At 34.4% G+C, this 19,291-nt stretch overlaps 3 protein-coding genes across 3 annotated transcripts; 2 read left to right on the top strand and 1 right to left on the bottom strand.

Moving 5' to 3' along the window:
* Positions 1-1,045: 1,045 nt before the first annotated feature.
* LOC105171676 (quillaic acid 3-O-glycosyltransferase CSL1-like) lies at positions 1,046-4,785 on the top strand. The gene is made up of 8 exons (XM_011092867.3): positions 1,046-1,669; positions 1,762-1,851; positions 2,403-2,522; positions 2,760-2,969; positions 3,070-3,172; positions 3,256-3,434; positions 3,527-3,874; positions 4,096-4,785. The coding sequence occupies exons 1-8, from the start codon at positions 1,061-1,063 to the stop codon at positions 4,636-4,638; spliced, it is 2,202 nt and encodes a 733-aa protein (XP_011091169.2). The 5' UTR covers positions 1,046-1,060; the 3' UTR covers positions 4,639-4,785.
* Positions 4,786-6,233: 1,448 nt separating this feature from the next.
* On the top strand, positions 6,234-10,002 carry LOC148786758 (quillaic acid 3-O-glycosyltransferase CSL1-like). The gene is made up of 8 exons (XM_088886173.1): positions 6,234-7,127; positions 7,221-7,310; positions 7,494-7,613; positions 7,855-8,064; positions 8,162-8,264; positions 8,349-8,527; positions 8,618-8,965; positions 9,188-10,002. Exons 1-8 carry the CDS (start codon positions 6,519-6,521, stop codon positions 9,728-9,730), a joined length of 2,202 nt encoding a protein of 733 aa, XP_088742299.1. The 5' UTR covers positions 6,234-6,518; the 3' UTR covers positions 9,731-10,002.
* A 3,921-nt stretch (positions 10,003-13,923) lies between these two features.
* Positions 13,924-17,956, bottom strand: LOC105171666 (quillaic acid 3-O-glycosyltransferase CSL1). The gene is made up of 8 exons (XM_088886069.1): positions 17,228-17,956; positions 17,057-17,146; positions 16,366-16,485; positions 15,920-16,129; positions 15,721-15,823; positions 15,459-15,637; positions 15,021-15,368; positions 13,924-14,799 (listed from the first exon to the last, which is right to left on the bottom strand). Exons 1-8 carry the CDS (start codon positions 17,834-17,836, stop codon positions 14,257-14,259), a joined length of 2,202 nt encoding a protein of 733 aa, XP_088742195.1. The 5' UTR covers positions 17,837-17,956; the 3' UTR covers positions 13,924-14,256.
* Positions 17,957-19,291: the final 1,335 nt, after the last annotated feature.

The raw sequence follows: 19,291 nt of genomic DNA, 5'->3' as shown, positions 1-19,291 counted from the left end.
TAAATTATTTTAATACCACTATATCAATTTTTTTTGTATCGATAATACGTTTAAGTTAATTTTTTTTATTTGTTTCTTTTATGTCTTATATATATGTGTGTATATAACATTAGGGATATTTTAGTATTTAATTAAAATTTTAAAAGAATTTTTGACGAAAAACTATAAGAGGAGATGCCTTCTCCCATAATTAAAATCTCAAATAATCAAGTCTACTATATTTAATATGAATGAATCTCAAAATTATATTTATATATATATATAAAATATATCTCAAAAAATTTAAATAACATAAAAGAACCTATTCTTTTTAGTCCCATTAAATAATTGTACGAATCTTCTTTACACATCTATATGTACACTACTACATATTTGACCAATAAACTCAATTCTAACGCAAGTTGTTTACATTCTCATAATTCTCGCAACAGAATAAGTAACATATCCCTAATATATTTCTAATTCTTTTTGTCCTACACCTCTAGTAATTATAAATTTAATCCAATAGTCTATACTTCTTCACATATATAATCTTAATTTTGAATTCTTTAATTCAAGACATCATACATTTTATTCAATATTGACAAATTTGGTTCATAAATTTTTTCAGCCAACATATACTATCAGAAAAAATGTGTTTAATGTCATGTGTCTTGACATATCATTGCCACATCCCATGTATGTCACTGTACCTTTTTTTGATAGCACGTTTTGGCTCAAAAATATTTTAAAATGATAAAATTTGACAACTCGAGAACAAATGTACGAGAATTAGTATTAAATTTGCGGAAATGCCTTGGGCCAAATGTATATGTGTGATCGGTATAAATTATCATACTATATTTATGATTGAGATTATAGGATTAAAAACAGAATTTATTTTATTTTTATTTTATGTTTAAATATAAGTTTTTGAGAATACAATAACACTAAAATTTTAATTTGAAAAGTTCCTCTGTGGTTGATCATTTCTCTCCTTCCTCGGTGGTTTGGTTCTTGGGCGACTCCTCACTGATTCACTCATTTCTCCAGGAGACAAAACTCATCATAATTCTCTGATATGGATGGGTCTTCACTTCCGCTGAATGCTCGCCATGTGTTGACGAAGGAGCTCATCATCAACAGGATCAATATGTTCGTCAATGGGATTGCTATAGTGGCCTTGTTTTACTATAGAGCTACCACTCTTGGTCGTATTATCGAAACCAGGGAGACTCCTCTTGTCCCATATCTCATCGTCGTTTTCTCTGAGATCATGTTCACTTTTATGTGGATTCTTTACCAGGCTTACAGATGGAGACCCGTTAAACTTGAGGTGTACCCGGAAAGATTAACGGGAGATGAGAAGCTTCCGCCGGTGGATGTGTTCGTATGCACTGCGGATCCCAGCAAAGAGCCCTCCCTGGGGGTGATGAACACCGTTGTTTCGGCTTTGGCTCTTGATTACCCTCCTGATAAGCTTGCTGTTTATCTTCAGGATGATGGTGGTTCTTATGTTACTTTAAATGCCATTCGTGAAGCCTGGAAACTCGCCAGATTCTGGGTTCCCTTCCGTAGAAAGTATGAATTGAAAATTGCGTGCCCAGCAGCCTATTTATTGTCTAAGGAAAGTGCTCATGAGAATTTCATTGGCAGCAGTGAGTTCGCTGCTGAGAAGAAGATGATCGAGGTTCTTGATATAATTAGTATTAACCAGAATAGTATACACTTTTACAAGTTTGATTTGCTTATCTTTCTGAAATTTTATGGTTTTGGGTGCAGAAAAAATACGCTGAATTCCAGGAAGCTCTGGAGAAGAATTCAGTAAATGCAAGCGCTTCAGTTAGCAGAGATCATGCACCTGCAATCGAGGTATAAAGTTCTGAAATCGATCGGGTTCATGATCATAATTGATTTGGTGCTTTAGAATTGAAAACCAGGTATTCTATCCAAGTTGAAGCTATCAATGGAGTTTATTCAGGAGGTGGAGCCCATCGATATCTCAAGAAACTTAACTAGGGCAGTAGATGAATGCATGCAGGCCTGTTATATAGTTGTTGATTTCGATGTTTTGAAATAGAAGTGCTCAAATCCTTAATGCACGTCATGACTGTGGACTCCTGTTCTTGCAATGCTTTTAGTCACTTTGATTTTCAAATAGGTTCTTGTGGGCATGAGATTTTCTGGATATAAGGAATTCAATCCATGAAAGTATAGGCTGCTAAATATTCCCTCAATTTGGTCTTTCTTTTGGTATTCACAAGCAAGAAAAGAAGATTAACTGGACCATTTGTGTTTCGCCTGTCTGACACAGTGAATGCGTCTCTGTATTTTGTAAAGCTCACACTTCCACCAAAAAGAAGAACGAGATGAAGATACATTGAGAGCGCCATAATATACTTATTATAACCTTATATTGACAGGTGATTACAGATGAAAATGGGGACTCCAATCTAAAAGATATTCCTCTCCTTGTTTATACTGCTCGGGAAAAAAGGCCTGCTCATCCACACCATTTCAAAGGAGGAGCACTCAATGTTCTAGTAAACTCTCTTCATCTCTCTGCCTTTTATGTTATGTGTACAATTTTCCTTGATTTTCGAGCAGCAACAAGCTTAAAGAATATTTATGCGACCTAAGGGTCTTTATTAGTGTTACAAACGTGCACTTAAAAGTACACTACCGAGTAGAATGGAGATTTCGTGTTTGCTTGCATCTCTTTTCTTCTGTATCTTTTTCCTTTTACACATACATTATGCTTATTCTAAAATCATTTGCAGCTTCGCGTATCTGCAGTAATCACCAATGCTCCCTACTTTTTGGTGTTGGACTGTGACATGTACTGCAACAATCCATCATCGGCTCGTGGAGCTATGTGCTTCTATCTTGACCCTAAAATAGCTCCAAAAATAGCTTGGGTTCAGTACCCTCAGAAATTTCATAATTTGAGTGAATATGATATCTATGGTGGTTCGTTGAATGCCATTTACGTATGTGATCTCAGACATTTTCCTGTTCTACTTAGTCAGATAATAACCACAATTTATTTTACTTGTATCAATATAATCTATTTTCTTGAAAACTATACAGAAATCAGCGATAGGCTTCGATGGGCTCCAAGGACCTAACCTATACGGCTGCAACTTTGTCATGACAAGGGAATCGATCTATGGAATTGGCAAAATTGAAAAGGGTACCTTTAGTTATCAATGCTACAAAATGATAACCTAAGTTGGTGTTCCATAAACCATACTTGTGTTTTCATTTTGTTTGCAGACGTCGATCTAAATCAGCTAAAGAAGACATTTGGTTCAAGCAATGAGTTCATCAACTCACTTTACAAAAGTTACATACCACAGTTGCCGGAGCACAGAAAGCCCTCTGCTGAATTGCAAAAAGAGCTCCAACTGCTAGCCTCCTGTACTTATGACAATGGGACAGATTGGGGAGAAGAGGCAAGTAACATACTCTTAGATTCTGAAAGTGAACCCTTCAAAGAGTCATGTACAAAGGGGCAACATTAATTTACTACTTGTTTCAATTGCAGGTGGGTTACAGATATTTTACCGTTGTGGAGGATGCTATTACAAGTCTTAGTTTGCACTGTAAGGGGTGGATTTCTGTATATATTGACCCTGCCAGTCCATGCTTCTTGGGTGCAACCACTACGAACCTGAATGATATGTTGGTTCAACAGACACGATGGGCTTTTGGCCTAATGCAAATTGGCCTGTCAAGGTTTAATCCTCTTATATACGGCCCGTTGAGGATGTCGATTCTTGAAAGCTTGTGTTATGCTTACAATTTTTTGGAATCTCTCTATGTTTTCCCTGTTTATGGTTTGGCCATCATTCCTCCAATCTGTCTACTTTATGGCATTCCTCTGTATCCAAAGGTGAGTATGGATAGAATAAGGAGCAAAATCGTGTTTCTTCTTTCATTTTCTGAATACGTATCATAATGTTGACCATGCTTACACTTCTCCATGGGTCTTACTTTGAAGACTTGGTATCTGTTTCACCATGATTTTCCCAAACTGGATCAGTGCCATGGTGCTCATCCAATCATTTTCCGCTGGGGCCTTTCTAACACTTGCTTTCTTACATTGTTTCATAGGTTTCAGATCCATACTTTATTGTGTTTGCATTCATCTTTCTCTCATCAAGACTCAAGCATGTGCAAGAGACCATTGCGTTTGGGGATCTATTGAGGAATACAGTGTATGAGCTGAGAATTTGGATGATGAAATCTGTAGCATGTTACTTTTATGCAATTCTGAATGCAATTTTGGACAAAATTGGTTTGCATGAAGCAAATTTTTCGTTAACAAGCAAGGTGGTTGACGATGAACAAGAAACGCGTTTCAGGCAGGGGATATATGATTTCCAAGTATCACCGATGCTGCTCATCCCATTATGCAGCTTGTACATTCTTAATTTGGGCGCCTTTATTATCGGAATGGCAAGGCTCTTTCAGAATAATGACGAGTTGTTGGCGCAAGCTGTTCTCTCATTCTTTGTGGTAATTGTGAATTACCATTTGATGGAAGGTATGTTCTTGAGGAAGGACAAGGGCCGGATTGCACCGTCTGTTACTCTGCTCTCTATTGCAATTTCTGCAATCATCCTGGGCTGCGGATCTCTCCTTGTCTTTTACTAATTGAAATGATGCTGGCCTGAGGCCTGCAATATCGTAAATGAGCACCTTTATAAAAAAAATAAATAGCAATTTACCTCCTTCTATTTTTTAAAATACAATAATTTACTCCCCTTTGATTTTTAAAATGAAGCAATTTACAAGGAGGTAAATTGCTTCATTTTGAAAAGTATAAGGAGGTAAATTGTTATATTTTTTTATAGGAAGTAATGTGCTCATTTTTAATATCACAGGGGGATAAATTGCTATTCACCTCCTTTTAAATGATCGATGTTGCTCATTACGCGAATGTTCTCAAATATTTATTTTTTATTATATATACATATAATGATGCATATATACATATGTATACATTTATATATCTATATAGTTATATATTATATCTATGTTACAAGGTGGCGGCGGAGGCAAGTCGCCACTCGACTAGGCGACGGAGGTTGTCTGGATGACCCTCATCTCCCAAATCAATGGCGGGGAAGGCGGCTGCGCTGGTTGAAAATGTGGGGAATACGATAGTTTTTATTTTTTTTATTTTATATAAATTTTCTAATATAAATATATGCATATGATACAAATTTGAATTTAAAAATTTTAGTTTTTGAAAGATAAGTAAAAATAATTTAATTTTTCAAATTTTAAAAATAATAAAGAACTATTAAATTTGTATTTTTTAAAATACGGTAATTGTAATTAAGTATTTTTTATAAATAATAACACTTAAAAAAGTTTATATACATTTTTAGTATTTGATATTTGCTTGATATATTCTATAGATAAATATAATTTATTGAAACATATTTAAATTAAAATATAATTTAATTTTGTTGGTAATATGTTTGTTAAAATCGATTTCTATTCATGTTCATATAAAAATTTAAACTTAAAAAGTTAATTTTAGTATATTAAATTTTGTATTGTGATTTGTTAATTTTAAACTAAAATTTACATATATTACCAATTTTGATATTTAGTTAATATATTTTATAAATAAATTATATGTATTTATTAAAATGATGCTCTTTGTAAAATAAAAGTGAAAAAACATTCACACTCTTTAACAAAGAGAGCAAAATGGACATTTGTTAACTAAAAATAATAGTAAAAATGCCAAAATGATGTGGATTTGCACAAATAGCGCGTGTTCATCAATCTCCATTAAAATCAAATGCAGAGGGGGTATTTTGGTGTCTTTCAGACAACACAGGGAGTTTTTGTTTATAAACATAACACAGGGGGATTTCACGTTATTTTCCTAAAACATAAGAGGTGTTGTGCAATTTACCCTTAATTTTATAGATATAGAGTAAGTTTTCTCCTTATAAATAACATGCTATACATAGGGATATTAAATAGTCGATAAAGTTAGAAATTTATATAATTTTTTTTATTAATATCAATATTTTTTATCTAAACTTTAACGAAATAAAAATCAAATGTGAACGAAGAATTTTGAAAAAAATGTAAACATAATTTTAAATTTTTTAAAACAAAATATAATTTTAATATTTTTAAAGAGAGTATAAATATAATTAAATCTTTTATAAGGAGTGGGAGCTCAGTTTTTGCCCATTAAACTTATCAGAAGTAAGTGATATGCAATTTATCATAAAAAGGAGTTTATATCCCAAAGAGATGAGAGAGGAGTAGTGAAGAAGGAAGCATCAAGGACTTCAGCAATGACATCATCAAACCATTACAGGGTAGCTCCATTTTTGTAGTCTCAAGTGTGAACATCTTCAAGTCAACTATAAGTATAAGTGGAGCTAGAGACCTTCCTGTGTGGTGGAACATTTCCGTAGTCCCGATTCTCTCGCTCCTCTCTGGTTTCCTCTTTTGGCGAGACCTCACTGATTTTTTCATCCTTCTCAAGGGAAAAGGAGGCAATGGATGGGCCTTCACTTCCGCTCAATGCACGCCGTGTCTTGACCAAGAGTCTCATCCTCAACAGGCTCTATATGTTCGTCAATGGAATTGCTATACTCGCCTTGTTTTACTATAGAGCTACCACTCTTCTTCGTGTTATCAAAACCAGGGAGACTCCTGTTGTCCCCTATCTTATCGTCATTTTCTCTGAGATTGTGCTCACCTTTTTCTGGGTTCTTTACCAAGCTTTCAGATGGAGACCCGTTAAACTTGAGGCGTACCCAGAAAGATTACCGGAAGATGAGAAGCTTCAGCCAGTGGATGTGTTCATATGCACGGCGGACCCCAGCAAAGAGCCATCCCTGGGGGTGATGAACACTGTTATTTCGGCTATGGCGCTTGACTACCCTCCTGATAAGCTTGCGGTTTATCTTCAGGATGATGGTGGTTCTTATGTTACTTTAAATGCCATTCGTGAAGCCTGGAAATTCGCCAGATTCTGGGTTCCCTTCCGTAGAAAGTATGAGTTGAAAATTGCGTGCCCAGCTGCTTATTTTTCGTCCAAGGATAGTGCTCATGAGAAGTTCATTGGCAGCAGTGAGTTCGCTGCTGAGAAGAAGATAATCGAGGTTCTTGATATAAATTAGTGTTAACCAGAACAGTATTCACTTTCACAAGTTTGATTTGCTTATTTTTCTGAAATTTTGTGGTTTTGGGTGCAGAAAAAGTACGCCGAATTCGAGGAGGCTCTGGAGAAGAATTCAGTAAATGCAAGCGCTTCTGTTAGCAGAGATCATCCACCTGTTATCGAGGTATAAAATTTAGAAAAATGGTTCCTAATCATAATTGATTTGGTGCTTTACAATTGAAAACACAGGTTTCTCGCATAAACAATTTTGTAATATTCAGTATTCTATCCAAGTTGAAGCTCTCAAATGGAGTTCAGTATTCGAGTGAGTAAAAATTTTTAATTTCTTATAACATTTTATTGACAGGTGATCACAGATGAAAATGGGGATTCCAGCCTAAAAGAAATGCCTCTTCTTGTTTACGTTGCTAGGGAGAAAAGGCCTGGTCATCCACACCATTTCAAAGGAGGAGCACTCAATGCTTTAGTAAACTCTCTTTATCCCTCTGCCTTTAATGTTCAATAGCAGGAATATTTCTTAATTTTCAGTTCAGCAGCAAGCTTGTAGAGTAATTATGTGAACTAAGTGTCCGTATCAATGTTACTTCGCGCAGTAAAAAGCACTCTCCCGAGTATAATGGAGATTTCATGTTTGCTTGCATCTCTTTGCTTCTGTATCTTTTTCCTTTTACACATACATCATGCTTATTCTAAAATTTCATTTGCAGCTCCGAGTATCTGCAGTAATCACCAATGCTCCCTACTTTTTGGTGCTGGACTGTGACATGTACTGCTACAATCCATTATCTGCTCGCCTAGCTATGTGCTTCTATCTTGACCCTAAAATAGCTCCGAAGATAGCTTGGGTTCAGTTCCCTCAGAAATTTCATAATTTGAGTGAGCATGATATCTATGGGGGTTCTCTGAATGCAATTTACGTATGTTATCTCAGAAATTTTTCTGTTGCACATAGTCAGATAACCACAAACTATTTTGATTGTATCACTATAATTTATTTTCTTCTAAACTATACAGAAATCAAATATCGGCTTGGATGGGCTTAGAGGACCCAACATCTACGGCTGCAACTTTGTCATGACAAGGGAAGCAATCTATGGAACTGGCAAAATTGAAAAGGGTACTTCTAGTTATCTGTGCTAGGAAACGATAACCTAAGTTGGCGTTCCATAAACCATACTCGTGCTTTCATTTTTGTTTGCAGAAGTCGATCTCAATAAGCTGAAGAAGTCATTGGGCTCAAGCAATGAGTTCATTAAATCACTTTACAAAAGTTACAAACCACAGTTGCCGGAGGATAGAAAGCCCTCTGCTGAATTGCAGAAAGAGCTCCAACTGCTGGCCTCTTGTACTTATGACAATGGCACAGATTGGGGAGAAGAGGCAAGTAGTTACTGTTAGCTTCTGAAAGTGAAACCTCAAAACAGTCATGTACAAAGGGGAATCATGATTTACTACTCGTTTCAATTGCAGGTGGGTTACAGATATTTTTCTGTTGTGGAGGATGCTATTACAAGTCTTAGTTTGCACTGTAAGGGGTGGATTTCTGTGTATATTGACCCTGCCAGTCCATGTTTCTTGGGTGCAACCACTACAAACCTGAATGATATGTTGGTTCAACAGACACGATGGGTTTTTGGCTTAATGCAAATTGCTCTGTCAAGGTTCAATCCTCTTATATACGCCCCATTTAGGTTGTCGATTCTTGAAACCATGTGTTATGCTGCCGGTTGTTTGGAATCTCTCTATGTTATGCCCGTCTATGGTTTGGCCATCATTCCTCCAATCTGTCTACTTTACGGCATTCCTCTGTATCCTAAGGTGAGTATAGATAGAATAAGGGGCGAAAGCTTGTTTCTTGTTTCATTTACTGAAAGTGTACAATGGCATTGACCATGGTTACACCTCTTGGTGGGTTCTTAATTTGAGAGCTTAATATCTGTTTTATCACAACCCCTCCAGACTGGATCAATGCCATGGTGCTCATTCAATCATTTTCCTTTGACGCCTTTCTAAATCTTGCTTTCTTAAATTGTTTTACAGGTTACAGATCCATACTTTATTGTGTTTGCATTCATCTTTCTCTCAGCACGACTCAAGCATATTCAAGAGACTGTTGCGTTTGGGGATCCATTGAGGAATACAGTGTATGAACTGAGGGTTTGGATGATGAAGTCGGTAGCATGTTACTTTTATGCAGTCCTGAATGGGATTTTGGATAGACTTGGTTTGCGTGAAGCAAATTTTTCTCTAACAAGCAAGGTGGTTGACGATGAACAAGAAACGCGCTTCAAGCAGGGGGTATATGATTTCCAAGTATCACCAGCGCTGCTCATCCCAATATGCAGCTTGTACATTCTTAATTTGGCCGCCTTTATTATCGGAATCGCAAGGCTCTTTCAGAAGAAAGACGAGTTGTTGGCACAAGCTGTTCTCTCCTTCTTTGTGGTAATCGTGAATTACCATTTGGTGGAAGGTATGTTCTTGAGGAAGGACAAGGGCCGGATTGCACCGTCTGTTACTCTGCTCTCTATTGCAGTTTCCGCAATCATCTTGGCCTGCGGATCTCTCCTTGTCTTTTACTAATCGAAACGATGCTGGCCTCCTTCATTTTGTATTGCTGGTTTCTGAACTTGGAAGTACTGGAACTCAAATTAGAACTACCACACTTTTAAATCTAGTCTAGTCTTTGTCAAATATCAATTCTTGCATGAATTGCTGTATTGATAGATGAGTGTTCAGTGTTTATTCCAGACTTTGAGTGAGGATGAGCTAATGCAGTCTGTTGGTAAGCATTAGACTTGCTCTGTTTGGTCATGATTTTTGAGTTACCTCAATAAGTCTTCATGCTCCTTTTATATGTGTGTGTATATTTTATTTATTTACCACTCTATTTACGTACTATTATAACATTCGATATGCAATACATTAATATTTCTAAATCCTTAATAAATTTCAAAACAAATAAAGAAATATGTTGCTATTGAAATTAGACTAAATATTTATTTTTTAACTCACAACCTTTCGGTTATCTATCTATCTTTCTCTCTCTATATATATACTAGCGTAGAACTCGTATTATGTATAATTATATATTTTTTCATTTATATATATGTGTAAAGCTATCCGAGCATGTAACACAAACCGTCCAATTGAACTTGGATAAAACCTTATTTAGTGTTATTTTTAAGAAAATAATACAAACCTTACACACACATAGGGGTGTGTGCTAAAATTATGATAAGTTTTCATGACTAGACATGCACATTTTTGGGGCTGGACCACTAAATTAGGTTTTGATATTGTATTGGGATTCTTGTTGTCTCCTTTTCTTTATTATTACAAATATACACTACTTTACAAAATTCATTTCTTACATGTTTTTTTCATCTTAAATAGATTATCTGCCTGACATGATCTCAGTGTGTGAACCTGTCTTCTTAGCCCACCAAATCAGATTAATTCAAATATTTTTAATTCATTATGTCAGAAATTGCAGCAATAGTTGAAATTTTGATACTATCATCATCAGTTAAATATTTAACTTTTTTATTTAGTTTCATATCATATTCTATTGAGATAATTGCACTGTTCTTTTATGATATTTGATATTATTAGATATTTTGTAGTTTGAAAAATTACATTTAATATTCCTAACTCTTATTTTTATCTAACGAATAGATCCCTTCATTAGACGAAATTCACCGAATTTATTGATATCAGTAAAAAAATTAAACGAAAAATCATACAGGTCAATCAAATATTTTCTCATCAAAATACCCTTATAAGAGTGGAGATGCTCCTCCTCACATGCATTAGATGTATGAGAGTAATTTGGTCAAAAAGATTTATTTAACTTGCAAACGATCAGTAATAAGTCAATTTGGGGTAACGATAGATTTTCATTCAATATTTTCATTAAAATCAGTAAATTCGATAAATTTTAACCAGTAGAGGAATCTAGTTATTAGAAGAAACAAACGTCAGTAGTATTAAATATAATTTTCCAAATTATCAAAGGTCTTCGTACAGATACACACTCTCAGGAAAAGGAAGTATAATTATCTCTATTCTGTATGTACGAACGTGTAAATATCGACCTGAATCAAGGAGCAAATTGGCAGTATTTTATGTAATTTAAAGAATTGGGGTAAGGTACAATTAACAAGACCTTCTCATCAAGTCGACTGAGGAATATGTAAATATTAAAATTCGAAGTCGCGTTTCAGATTCATCTATAATTTATATTGCATTTAAAACGAGATGAATATTAAAACCCCACATACATACCCATTAAATGCTTTATTAATTTATACGACTCTCTCCATTTTTCTTTCATTTGAGTATAAATTAGAAACTTAGGAAAGTTGAATTTAGAAATTATTTTTAATTAAGACATGAATCTGATTAAGATGCCAATTCCATTCAGACTTGTCTTCTCCAAAACTAAAGTATTCCTAGATTTAAAATAATGAATTAATCAAGTGAACAAGCCACTCAGACGCACACACGTGGATTCTCACCCATCTCGATGATGGACACCACATGGGTCTACCTCAAATTTGGATGCATCCATCATTTATTAATTATAGATATATAAATAAAAATTATTATTATTTTTATCTTTTTGGTAGTGGGTTTTGAGTGGACCCGTTTCTCAACTCCCCCCATTACTGTAAGTTCCGATTCAGTCACGTGTCCATCCAAAGTCCCATCTCCTACAACTAAACTAAGACAATATGTCATTTTAAGTAAATTCTAATTCGAATTTGATCCGATTAAATTTGAATTAATTACATAATAAGTGTAATATATTTATTTTATAATTAATATACAATTAAAAAAAAGTGATCAACAAGTATATTATATTTATTTTATAATTGATTTGATTCGATCAAACCTGATCTAAACTATAATTTCTCATTTATTTATGTATTTTTCTAATTTTACAAATCTCTAGTCGTATGTATACTTGTATAATACGTATATACGTATATATACAACTAAAAATACACATTTTTCCTTGACTATTTTCCTTGTCTTATTTTTTCATTTATCAGAACTTATGTATCAGAGTCAGTACAACCATTTAGCTAGTCCAACTAAACATAGTATAGAGTGGATTGGAACTGTGTGGGCCTAACATATGCCTCTTTATTTTTTTTTTTTACATATTTCTTTTTGGTGCTGAGTACTATGTTTTCTCTCTCTCTCTCTCTTTTCTTTTTTCTGGTACACTTCTGTTACATAAAAGGTAAAGAAGGATGACAGGCCATAGACCTGTCGAGAAGGACTACATGTGTAAATATTTTGTGTTAGTTAAGGTTTTTATACTTCATCTATTCAAAAATTAAAGTCTAATTACATGGTGATCAACACAATCAAGTATTGATTTATTGTCATCAAGAATCATGAGAATCAACATCGAGATCCCTATAATTGATATACAATTGTCAAAAGCCATGAGAATGAATACCTACCAAGATCCTTATAATTGATTAACTATAAAAAAAAATTAAAATCTAATCACATGAGAATTAATACAGGTTAGATATATATTTAGACTTACTCAATACCTTGTAAGAATTTGAACGCACATCAAAGTATGACACACTCAATCTTAACAGCTAAGCCATAATGATTTGTTTGATTTTTTTTGGTATAATAAATGAAAAAATATAATTATATTTTGTCCATGTGCAGGATTTTGGTTCTTATATCAAAGCCAACAAAATACTACATTATTTCAAAAGCAAACACAAAAATGGGACGTATTTTAGTTTCATCAAACGTTTTGATAATAAATTTTTTTGCATATAAAAGAAATTCCAAAAAAGTAGAGATAATTAAATTAAAGTAAAGGGAAGAGAATATCATCTAAAAGAATCCACAATGTGAAAACAATTATAATGCTGGTTATTATAATGTAAAGAAGCTAACCCTAGTGATTAATCAATTAATTGTGTTAGACCGTTGTGCGAATAAGACTTTACTTAATTGATAAGATTGAGATCTTACGATAAAAATATTGTATATTTGGCTCCTACAAATATAGGTGTATATCTAGTTTTATAATAATACTTTTTTTTTTTCTCTCATTTGAATATTTTTATTGATTTGAATTAGTAATTTACGGAATCAATTTTTAAATTTGAATGTAATGAATTACGAGTATTGAAAAAAAACATTAGGGCCTCAAAGAATTAGCTAATTGATCTAGTAACCATATGCTTTACTTGTGAATAGAGGAAAACAAATGTGAAAACGGGTCGAAAAAGAGAGTAAGTAGAAAGAAGAAAAGCGTCCTAAAGACATAATTCTCGAATTATTTATATTTTTCTTGATCCTTAAAATCGTATAATAGTATTTTATATCATATATAAATAATCCGTTCGTGGGAAACACTTTATACCCGTTTTATACTTTTTTTCAGAAATCATTTTCGTATTAAAAGAACAAAAAGCAAAAAGAGAACGACTGTTTGATAAAGATTGAAACATTGAGCTTGACATCTGCCTCCCGTGGTGGGAAACGCTCATCGCATGTTTTTTGTGAACCTAATTTCATCATTCTAACCAAACATGCCTTTGACAAAAAGATATGATTGAGATTTTGTTCATGTGCAGCGATTTTGGTTCTTATATCATATTCATAGAAGCAGTGCATTATTTCAAAAACAAACATGAGTTGAGACGTATATTTAATCTCATCAAACGTCTTGATAGTTCGTATCAATTTGTTGAATTTTGCAAAGGTATTGTCATTAGCAGACTAAGAACTAAGGACAATAAAACTATTGTGCATATATGTAAAAGGAACATCAAGAATTATGAGGTAACTCAAACTCATCACCAAACAGAGCAAGCTAATGCCTACCAACAAGCTGCATTAGCTCATCCTAATATGAAATTCTTCAATGCATTCATTGAGTCTGGAATATAGACAATGCACGCTCACCAAGTCCTCATCTATCAATACAGCAATTCATGCAAGAACTGATGTTTGAGAAATTCTAGTCAAGATTCAGAAGAGTAATAGGTGTAATTCCAGTTCCAGTACTTCCAAGTTCAGAACCCAGGAATACAAAATGAAGGAGGCCAGCATCATTTCAATTAGTAAAAGATAAGGAGAGATCCGCAGCCAAGGATGATTGCAGAAATTGCAATAGAGAGTAGAGTAACAGACGCTGCAATCCGGCCCTTGTCCTTCCTCAGGAACATACCTTCCAGCAAATGGTAATTCACAATTACCACAAAGAAGGAGAGAACAGCTTGTGCCAACAACTCGTCATTCTTCTGAAAGAGCCTTGCCATTCCGATAATAAAGGCGGCCAAATTAAGAATGTACAAGCTGCATAATGGGACGAGCAGCATCGTTGATACTTGGAAATCATATATCCCCTGCTTGAAACGCGTTTCTTGTTCATCATCAACCACCTTGCTTGTTAACGAAAAGTTTGCTTCATGCAAACCAATTTTGTCCAAAATTGCATTCAGAATTGCATAAAAGTTACATGCTACAGATTTCATCATCCAAACTCTCAGCTCATACACTGTATTCCTCAATGGATCCCCAAACGCAATGGTCTCTTGCACATGCTTGAGTCTTGATGAGAGAAAGATGAATGCAAACACAATAAAGTATGGATCTGAAACCTATGAAACAATGTAAGAAAGCAAGTGTTAGAAAGGCCCCAGCGGAAAATGATCGGATGAGCACCATAGCACTGATCCAGTTTGGGCAAATTGTGGTGAAACAGATACCAGGTCTTCACATTAAGACCCACGAAGAAGTGTAAGCATGGTCAATGTTATGATACGTATTCAGAAAATGAAAGAAGAAACACGATATTGCTCCTTATTCTATCCATACTCACCTTTGGATACAGAGGAATGCCGTAAAGTAGACAGATTGGAGGAATGATGGCCAAACCATAAACAGGGAAAACATAGAGAGATTCCAAAAAATTGTAAGCATAACACAAGCTTTCAAGAATCGACATCCTCAACGGGCCGTATATAAGAGGATTAAACCTTGACAGGCCAATTTGCATTAGGCCAAAAGCCCATCGTGTCTGTTGAACCAACATATCATTCAGGTTCGTAGTGGTTGCACCCAAGAAGCATGGACTGGCAGGGTCAATATACACAGAAATCCACCCCTTACAGTGCAAACTAAGACTTGTAATAGCATCCTCCACAACGGTAAAATATCTGTAACCCACCTGCAATTGAAACAAGTAGTAATTTATGTTGCCCCTTTGTACATGACTCTTTGAAGGGTTCACTTTCAGAATCTAAGAGTATGTACTTGCCTCTTCTCCCCAATCTGTCCCATTGTCATAAGTACAGGAGGCTAGCAGTTGGAGCTCTTTTTGCAATTCAGCAGAGGGCTTTCTGTCCTCCAGCAACTGTGGTTTGTAACTTTTGTAAAGTGATTTGATGAACTCATTGCTTGAACCAAATGTCTTCTTTAGCTGATTTAGATCAACGTCTGCAAACAAAATGAAAACACAAGTATGGATTATGGAACACCAACTTAGGTTATCATTTTGTAGTGTTGATAACTAAAGGTACCCTTTTCAATTTTGCCAGTTCCATAGATCGATTCCCTTGTCATGACAAAGTTGCAGCCGTATAGGTTAGGTCCTTGGAGCCCATCGAAGCCTATCGCTGATTTCTGTATAGTTTTGAATAAAATAACTTATATCGATACAAGTAAAAATAATTTGTGGTTATTATCTAAGTACAAAGCAAAATGTCTGAGATCACATACGTAAATGGCATTCAGCGAACCACCATAGATATCATGCTCACTCAAATTATGAAATTTCTGAGGGAACTGAACCCAAGCTATCTTCGGAGCTATTTTAGGGTCAAGATAGAAGCACATAGCTAGACGAGCCGACAATGGATTGTGGCAGTACATGTCACAGTCCAGCACCAAAAAGTAGGGAGCATTGGTGATTACTGCAGATACTCGGAGCTGCAAATGATTTTAGAATTAATTATGCATGTGTAAAAGGAAAAAGCTGAAGAAGAAAAGAGATGCAAGCAGACAAGAAATCTCCATTCTATTCTGTATAGAACTTTTTGATGCACGTTTCAAACATTAATACAGACCCTTAGTTTCCATAAATATTCTTTAAGCTTGTCGCTGCTCCAAAGATTAAGGAAAATCCTACATAAAACATAAAAGGCAGAGGGATAAAGATAGTTTACTAGAACATTGAGTGCTCCTCCTTTGAAATGGTGTGGATGACCAGGCCTTTTTTCCCTGGCAATATAAACAAGAAGAGGCATCTCTTTTAGGTCGGAATCCCCGTTTTCATCTGTCATCACCTGTCAATAGAATGTTATAAGAAGTTAATACATTTTACTTAGTAAAATCTAGTTGTGCACATATATTATGGCCCCCGTAATCTTGAATTCTTTCATTTTTCGTTTTTGGTCTATTCCTAAAACTTTACTGGTGGAAGTTTGATTTTTAAAAATTACAGAGACACAAATGGTCCAGTCAATGTTCGTGAGTAACAAAATGAGAGACCAAATTGAGAAACAACCATCAGAATACATCAAAATTCAAGTAGTGCAGCTCTCAATTCTATCCATCAACGAACTGTAAGGATTTTAAAATGCATTAAGGATTTTTTTAAGCTCAGCTTCATTCTTGTAAATTACAATCTAGGAGAACTTTTATTTCAAAACTTTGAAATCAAAAACTTATAGGTCTGCATAAATATTCATCTACTGCTCTAACTAAGTTTGTCACCTTCTGAATAAACTCCGTTTTAGAGCTTCAACTTGGATAGAATACTAAAGGGCACAAAATTGTTTATACGAGAAACCTGTGTCTCTAATTCTAAAGCACCAAATCAATTATGATTAGGAACCCTATTTCGAAATTTTATACCTCAATTAATGGTGGATGATCTCTGCTAACTGAAGCGCTTGCATTTACTGAATTCTTCTCCAGAGCCTCCTCGAATTCTGCGTACTTTTTCTGCACCCAAAACCACAAAATTTCAGAAAAACAAGCAAACCAAACTTGTAAAAGTGATTTGTACTAATTTATATCAAGAACCTCGATTATCTTCTTCTCAGCAGCGAACTCATTGCTGCCAATGAACTTCTCATGAGCACTTTCCTTAGACGATAAATAGGCTGCTGGGCACGCAATTTTCAACTCATACTTTCTACGGAAGGGAACCCAGAATCTGGCGAATTTCCAGGCTTCACGAATGGCATTTAAAGTAACATAAGAACCACCATCATCCTGAAGATAAACAGCAAGCTTATCAGGAGGGTAATCAAGAGCCAAAGCCGAAACAACGGTGTTCATCACCCCCAGGGAGGGCTCTTTACTCGGATCTGCCGTGCAAATGAACACATCCACCGGCGGAAGCTTCTCATCTCCGGGTAATCTTTCCGGGTACACCTCGAGTTTAACGGGTTTCCATCTGTAAGCTTGGTAAAGAAGCCAGAAAAAGGTGAACATAACCTCAGAGAAAATGACGATAAGATAGGGGAGAAGAGGAGTCTCCCTGGTCTGGATAATACGAAGAAGAGTGGTAGCTCTATAGTAAAACAAGGCGAGTATAGCAATCCCATTGAGGAGCATATAAAGCCTGTTGAGGATGAGATCCTTAGTCAAGACTCGGCGAGCATTGAGCGGAGGTGAAGGCCCATCCATGGCCTCCTTTGCCTTTGAGAATTGCAAAGAGTGAGGAGAGGAGTAAAAGCAGAGAGGAAAGAGAGACTAGGAGTCACACAAATGTTCCACCACAGGCACAGAGACGGGGGGATGTCTCTACCTCCATTTTATACTTGTCCTTTATTTATTACTACAATTTGATTTTTGGGTGTGAAATGAAATTTACCATGTGATGCTTTGATTTGATGATGTCATTGCTGAAGTCTTTGTATTCTTATTCACAACAATTATTTTGCCAACCAAAATTTCCTTATTAGTTACACTCCCTAAAATATGACTACTACCATCTTTCTTTTAAAATATAATTTAAATTATTATAATTTTTTTATCAAAAATAAAAATTTATGATTTTTATTGTTAGTGAGGTCAAATACATTTTGCACTCGGAAAGTATGTTACCCTCATCAATTACTTCTTAAAATAAATAAACGTTCATTACCCTTATCTTTTGATAATCCTGTAAATTAAATAAAAATTGATGAAAATACCCTTAACAATTAATAATAAGATATAGTCACATTAATACCTTTTGTTATTAAATATATCAATCAATCAATTTTAAAAATTTATTCAACTACGATGTTTATAAATTAATATTAGATTTGTATAAATTAATTAAGTACAAAATAATTATTTCAAATTTGAGTGTATAAATAGTTGTATTGATAATTAGCAAAAGTGTATATATATAAATTCACTGATTTTAAAAATTATCTCATTAATTTTCAAATTTCAGTCGACATTTGGGTGCTAAAATAATAGGCTCGATGACCACTTGTAATCTTTTTGTTATATCTCGTATAATGCACAAACACAAATTTATAAATTTATTTTAATTTTAACATACTAACATTGATCTTATTGATATGTGACTAATCCAATATTAATTTATTAACATCATAAATGAATAAAAAATTGAAGCCAAATTGACTAGTAAGTGAATTACAGGGTACAATTTAAAGAAATTAAAATTTCGAGGGACTAAAGTGGAGCCTTATAAAGTTTTTGAGATTAAATTATATAGGTTTAAAAATTGAGGGGCCAATTTGTGATTTTTATGAAAGTTATTTAAAAAAATAAAAAAAAAAAAGGCGCAAAGGTGATGGCCAAAGTGGGACTGCAACGTGTCAAGTCTTTTTGTGATTAAATAATGAGGGGCCTATTTATAATATTTAAATCTATATATTTAATATTAATAAATTTATTTTTAACAAAATAATTTATTATTTTCATTTGGGGTGCAACGTGTCAAGACTTTTTGTGAAAAGAAAAAGGGAAATTGTCTTCAGCCACAGGTATTCTTCTTCCGCTCTCTAAAACGTTCCAATTCACTTTCTTAACTAATTTAATTATTTCTTAGTTAATATTTTAAGAAATTTCTAGATTCCCTTAATTGTTTATTAGGATAATTTAATCAGCATTTATCAAGTATAT

This window comes from Sesamum indicum, linkage group LG10, assembly GCF_026168435.1.
Source record: "Sesamum indicum cultivar Baizhima isolate 11 linkage group LG10, ASM2616843v1, whole genome shotgun sequence".
NCBI lineage: Eukaryota > Viridiplantae > Streptophyta > Magnoliopsida > Lamiales > Pedaliaceae > Sesamum > Sesamum indicum.
This window is presented reverse-complemented; position numbering and strand designations above follow the sequence as displayed.

Coding starts and splice junctions, on each gene's coding strand:
- LOC105171676 (XM_011092867.3), top strand. CDS start 1,061: ATGGATGGGTCTTCACTTCCGCTGAATGCTCGCCATGTGTTGACGAAG. Junction 1,670..1,761: donor CTGAGAAGAAGATGATCGAG/GTTCTTGATATA, acceptor TTTTGGGTGCAG/AAAAAATACGCTGAATTCCA. Junction 1,852..2,402: donor ATCATGCACCTGCAATCGAG/GTATAAAGTTCT, acceptor TTATATTGACAG/GTGATTACAGATGAAAATGG.
- LOC148786758 (XM_088886173.1), top strand. CDS start 6,519: ATGGATGGGCCTTCACTTCCGCTCAATGCACGCCGTGTCTTGACCAAG. Junction 7,311..7,493: donor ATCATCCACCTGTTATCGAG/GTATAAAATTTA, acceptor TTTTATTGACAG/GTGATCACAGATGAAAATGG. Junction 8,065..8,161: donor GTTCTCTGAATGCAATTTAC/GTATGTTATCTC, acceptor TAAACTATACAG/AAATCAAATATCGGCTTGGA.
- LOC105171666 (XM_088886069.1), bottom strand. CDS start 17,836: ATGGATGGGCCTTCACCTCCGCTCAATGCTCGCCGAGTCTTGACTAAG. Junction 17,147..17,227: donor CTGAGAAGAAGATAATCGAG/GTTCTTGATATA, acceptor TTTTGGGTGCAG/AAAAAGTACGCAGAATTCGA. Junction 16,130..16,365: donor GAGGAGCACTCAATGTTCTA/GTAAACTATCTT, acceptor AATCATTTGCAG/CTCCGAGTATCTGCAGTAAT.